Genomic DNA, 6,000 nt, shown 5'->3' with positions numbered 1-6,000 from the left:
TCCCTGGGGGTCAGAGAACGATGCAGAGCAGCCCCCCCTTTCCCGGGGACCAGAGAACGATGCAGTGCAGCCCCCCATCCCTGGGGATGATGATGCAGTGCCCCTCATCCTTGGGGATAATGCAGAGCAGCCCCACACCCCTGGGGGTCAGAGGAGGATGCAGCCCCCCCATTCCTGGGGCCAGTGGCGCAGCGCAGCCCCCCATCGCTGGGTGCGATGCAGTGCCCATCCCTGGGGGCGATGCAGTGCCCCATCCCTGGGGGCGATGCAGTGCCCATCGCTGGGGGCGATGCGGTGCCCATCGCTGGGGGCGATGCAGGGCCCATCGCTGGGGCGATGCAGTGCCCATCGCTGGGGGCGATGCAGGGCCCATCGCTGGGGGCGATGCAGGGCCCATCGCTGGGGCGATGCAGTGCCCATCGCTGGGGCGATGATGCAATCCCCGTTCCCGGGGCTCAGCAGCCGAAGCAGCCGCCCCGCCCCGGGGCCGGTAACGCAGCCCAGCCCCGCCGCCCCCGCCCCGGCCCCGCCTCGGCCCCGCCCCATCCCTCGCCCCACCCCAGTGGGCGTGGTCCGTGTCCGCTGTGGGCGTGTCCCGCTCTGGCCCCGCCCCTGGGCCGTTACTTGCCGCCCCTCCCCTGCCCTCCCCCTCCTGCCGGCCGCGCGCTCCCGCTCACCGGCGCCATGGCGGAACAGCCCGAGGAGGGGGCACCGGCAGCGCCGGCACCGGCACCCCCGGCTCCTCCCGCCGCGCTGCCCCTCTCCGCCCCGCCGGGCGGCTCCCAGCGCCTCCTGTTCTCCCACGACCTGGTGTCGGGCCGCTACCGCGGCTCCGTGCGCTTCGGCCTGGTGCGCCTCATCCACGGCGAGGACTCGGAGGAGGACTCTGAGGAGGGCGGGCGCGGGACCGCGGCCGGCGGCGCCGCCAGCTCGGGCGGCTCCGAGTCGGGCGGCCCTGGGGCCGGCGGCGGGGAGGAGGGCCGCGCCAGCCCGCTGCGGCGGGGCTACGTGCGGGTGCAGTGGTACCCGGAGGGCATCAAGCAGCACGTCAAGGAGACCAAGGTAACCGGGGCGGGGGGCGGCCCGCGGCCTGCACGGGCCCGGGTCCCTCCCCGGGGGGCTGGCGCCGCCTGCACGACCGGGGCGCCGCCTTGGAGGCCTCCCGGGGCAGGGCCTGCGCGGCCTGCGGGGTCGGTGCGTTGGAGGCTCCCGAGCCGGAGGTTGCTGCCCCGTTTCCCCCGTGACGGCCGTCCTCGCCCGCCCGTGCAGCGAGCGGCCGGAGCGGGGCAGGGGCACGGTATTGTCCGGAGAGTGAAATCCCCTTCCCTTCCTTCATCACGCTCCCTGTGGTGGCCCGGCATGGATGCTGCCGCTGCCTTGCGCTGATGGCAGAGCACGGCTGCTCTGCTGAGGCGCTGGGGCTTGCTGGCATAAGGAGAAGAGGGCCTGTGAAGGTGATTTGAGCGAACTTCCAGACTGCTCTTACTTGCTGGAGTTGTAGGCCAGTGTCTCAGCCTTTATTGAACGGTGTCGTCACCGCCTGTTCTTGGGGAGTCAGCAGTTGAGCAGGGAAACCACCCCTGGATAAAGATTTCAGCAGGAAGCAAACACGGTTTGGATCTGCCCTTGTTTACGTGAGCGTTTACCCCTTGCTGATGAGTTGCACGTAAATCTGTGGCATCTTAATTATATCTGACGAGCCACAAGGTGTACGTCTGCCTTGGAATATTCCCACTTCCCAAAGTTGGTGTGGCCTGGGGTTTTAGCCCAGGCTGACTGACAGTTCAGAGACAAAAGCGGGCGAGGGGGGCACTGTAATAGAGCACAAAGGGGCTGCCAGGGATGGGCGTTGCGCCGAGCAGAACGGGTGGCTGCACTGTCCCTGCAGGCTCCCCCTGCTCCTCTGGGCTGGCAGTGGAAAGCAGGAGGCTGCTGGAGACCCGTCTGCTTTGCTGGTCCAGAAACGGCCCCACACGCTGAAGGAGAGAGGGGAGACTGAGAGGAAGAAAGGTGTGTTGCAGTCTTAAAGGCATCGCTAGGATTGCCAGTGCTACAGAATGAGCTAAATTTAGGTGGTAGTGTCATTAGACACGTGACTGCTTGGAGATAAGGAAAAACGAAAACAGGTATTCTGAAAAGATACTACCACATGATGTATTTCTACCTTAAAAAAAACCCACCTCTTTTCTCTAGAGAAACTTAATTCAGTCACTGCAGCCTTCCAGTAAAATCTTCATGTGTTGTTGCAGCAAAAATGTGTCCCGAGTTGAGTTTGGTTTTCAGCATCTAAACAAAGCCACCTCCATTTGGGTGAGTAAACACAGATTTAGTTGGTGCTGTTGGGTTCCTAAATCCAGAAGTATTAGCTCTCGCTTCACTTCACTTCAGCCACTTGGTAACTGCACCCATTGCAGTGTTAGAAAAAGCTGGACTGAGGAGGATCAGAAATCAAAGACACTTATGTAAATAAACAGTCTGTCTGTTTTCCCTTTTAGTGCTGCTGCCCTGGTGTAGGTGCCTTTACCACTCGGGTAATGGACCCTGGGGAGAAGTTTCCTGAGTGCTAGAGAAATTTAGGTGTACTTCTATTGATTTTTTTTTTTTTTTCTGGAAAGCTGCCCACTAACCAAATTGAGAGGCATTGTGTACAGTCTGCACTGCAGTTTGGGGTTGCTGAAAACAAACCTGACGCCACTGGAAACATGCAGTGGGACTGATCATGGTTTTGTGGTTATAATTGGGTTTTTTAGCCGTCTGCTGACCCAGCCTCCTTTGGGTTCCACTGATGTGTGAGAACTAGCCAGGTAAGCCTGACAAGCTTGTCATTGTCCATGCTGGTACAAACCATAGGAATTATATGATTATCCTGGGTCTGAAGTTTGTTGGCTTTTTGGTGCTGTTGCCTACAGGTACATCTTTTGGCTGTGCCTGACTCTCTGGCATCTTTGGCTGTAAGGGTCTTGTTTGATGTCCTTAAAACATTAACCTGTCCTGGTGACAGCTCAGCCCTGGCCCCCAGAGAATGCTTGTTGCTCTCTTTTATTTCCCTTAAATCTGAAATGGCCAGAGGGTGAAGGTGCTCTTGGGACCGGGGCTTTTGTGTGTCTATTTAGTGTATCCGATCCTGATTCCACACAGAAGGCTGGCTGCCTGTTTACCTCCTGTTTGTCAGGTGCTTCAGGATCTGGGAATCCTGGTGTGTGTATCGGATAGAGCCAGTGTTGTAACTGAGGGAGAAATAAAGCTGTTGGAAATTTTGAGTCCAGCGAAACAGCACCTTTGGCTTCCAGTGCAAAGGTCAAAAGCTGCTTTCTGTACCCAATTAATAATCCTCGAGCTTTCCTGGCTTTTCTTGGACAGTTTGGGGGGTTTTTTTATTTAGGTTGTCCAGTAATTTTTGCTGTTGCTTCTGGAAGTTCAACACTTGCTGTTGCTCTTTCAAGCGGCAGATCTTTTAAGTGGCAGAATGCCACTTAAACCCAGGCACACAATTACTGATGCTAGTCAGTAATAGAAACTTTCTCTTGAGATAGAGCTTAGCAGTTGGTGCAAAGCCCCACCACCTCCTCCAAGAATTGTATATGTGAGCACATTCCTGCCTTTGGTTCCCCTCTTGATAGTCATTAGCAGCATAACAATAATGAGAAAAAAAAAAGAGCCAGGATTTCTTTCTCTCTGGCTTCAAGTGCTCTTTTCCTGCTCTCCATGGCCATATCACCCATTTAAGACACTAGGAAATCACTGTTGCTGAGTATTGTAAAACCTAAGCACACCTGGAAGGAGAAAGCTTCCCTTTCCAAATATATTTGCCATCCGTGTCTTGTCTGACCCAACAAGTCTGCAGAGCAGTTCCTCTGGCTGGCTAAAGCCATATCTCTGGAGGTAATTTGGAAGGCAGGTTTGGAAGTACTATAAACTGCTGATGCTTTTTCTAATAAATTATCAGGAGTTCTTGGGACCCAGCTGAATTTTAATTTCAGGATCTCTCTGCTGTAGTTCAGCATTCCTACTGCACACTTGAGCTGCCTTTGGGAACTTTATGGGAATGCTTGAACATACCAGGTATTAGTCAAGCTCTGGGGACTTTAAAATGCTGCTGCCCTTCCTCCTGCCTCTCCCCTGAAAGCCTCAGAGCTCTCTGCAACCTTTCATTTTCATAACGCCTGGGCAAGGCAGCTTGGCCTCTTGTGCAGCTGGGGGAAATAGAAAGTGCAGGTGTTGTGTTTCAGCACCTTATCTGAAGGCCTTCAGCCGGCCAGGCCTCCTGAGTTCCCTGTGCCTGCCTCTGGGAGTGAGGGCAGGACCCCAGGTTTGCTCTAAGAGTCCAGGTGCAATTTTAAAAAAGTTTTTCACAGCCTTTTTTGTAAGGTATAGAATAAGATTTAGTTTAGAGGACTCTCTTACCTCATTCAGCTTTGCTTTGGAAACAGATTCAAACTACCAGGACTCCTCAGATATAAGCTGGTGGCTGATAAACTCATTACCTGGAAATTATCTGATGTTATTTCCAAAAGGCTCTCCATGAATTCAGCTCTGCTTCATCCCACACAGACCTTCTGTTCTTTTCTACCCTTTGCTCCTGTAATTTCCTGACCTCAGATATTGAGTCATGGATCTAATACAAGGTCACGGGAGGAGTTTCTGAAGATCCTCAAGATCTGTGTTTTCCCTCTGTCCATTCAGAGCCACTCTGAGCCCTCCCTGCTGGGATCCCAGCCCACCAGCCTGTGCCCTTCAGATGTTAATCCTGGCTAGTGACTCTGCAACTTATTTACAACTGAGGCATGAAAACAGCCTTAAAAATCTTCCATCTTCAAACCTGGTGAGGTGTTGGCCATCTGGAAGTGCAGTGGTGTAGTGTGGGCACGTTGGGCAAGTGAAGAGGGATAGCAGGATCCTTTTTGGTCTGCGCTGTTCCTTTTTGGGAAATGCTGGCCACAGAGCCAAACTCTGGTTCTGTTGCAGCGCACAAATCCCTTGCCCATGAACTATTACCAGTGGGTTTTACTGCGTGAGGAAGCTGTATCTAACCCTCTTCTTGCATCTGATGTTTTTCAGTTAGTCTCCCAAGGGGGTTCTTTGAAACCACCTGATTTTTGTAGCTGTTAGAGACAGAAGAGAAAAGGCTTACTGGAATTTTTGCAGTTCTGCATAATATAGAACCAATTAATGTGTGACCTTTCCATCCTGTGGGTATCCATTGCAAGGTTAGGTACCCTTGGGTCAATTCCCCATTTTACTTTGATTTGTTTGGCTCTTGTGATATAGACTTGGGGATCATCATTAATATTTTACTGCAAAAGTGGAATCCGGCACAATTCACAGTGTGGAAGTCTCAGGAGTACTAAATATTGTACACTGTTACTGCTTTGTGTACTGTGTGCAGAGTGATTTGGTAATTCAGGAGTTGAAAGTGGCCATCTGGGCTAAGCCATTTATTATAATTATTCCAAATGTAGACAGGAGTGTTATTTTTAAAATTAGAGAAGCCTGTCCTTAAGAAGCAGTGTTTGTGATTTGCTCTCTTCTAAGGTGTGCTCCCTTTCACTGCTGTGCTGCTGTAGCTTAAAAAAACCCCAAACTAAATTAGTAATGCTTTTAGGACTAGTAAACAAACTAATGTGCACTAAAAGCTTTAGAAGGAATCAATCGATGCCCGTGACAGGCTCTGAAATACCTGTGTGGGTGAGACATTTTGCTGCAGCTTTCTCATACAAATTTATTTGCTGATGCAATGCTGCTCCGGTGCAGACTTTGGCAAAAAAAAGGGACTCTAGGCAATTTTATAAAGTTTCTTTTCTGGCTGAAGATTCTTCATTGAAGTTAAATAGCAGCAGCTTTGACAAATGCTTTTTGGGACAAGGTCTTGCTTGCCTATGGCAGCTGTCCTCAGCTCTTCTCCTGTCTTCAGAGGAAAGACATTATTTTTAATGTTCAACATCTGTGTTGGTGTGGGAAATAATTGGTGTTTGGAAAGCTAAAAGCCTCTTCTCCTTTGAC

General features: G+C 52.3%; 1 protein-coding gene across 1 annotated transcript in view; it reads left to right on the top strand.

The window, feature by feature from the left end:
• The first annotated feature begins 634 nt into the window (after positions 1 to 634).
• UBE2O (ubiquitin conjugating enzyme E2 O) overlaps positions 635 to 6,000 on the top strand; it is a 62,561-nt gene continuing 57,195 nt past the window's right edge. Inside the window, exon 1 of the mRNA XM_038157038.1 lies at positions 635 to 1,062. Coding sequence (XP_038012966.1) covers positions 685 to 1,062 — 378 coding nt within the window. The 5' untranslated portion in view covers positions 635 to 684. The remainder of the gene's footprint in view (positions 1,063 to 6,000) is intronic.

This window comes from Motacilla alba, chromosome 18 (assembly GCF_015832195.1).
Source record: "Motacilla alba alba isolate MOTALB_02 chromosome 18, Motacilla_alba_V1.0_pri, whole genome shotgun sequence".
Taxonomy (NCBI): Eukaryota; Metazoa; Chordata; class Aves; order Passeriformes; family Motacillidae; genus Motacilla; species Motacilla alba.
The sequence above is the reverse complement of the archived record's forward strand: the minus strand, read 5'-3'. Positions and strand labels throughout refer to the sequence as shown.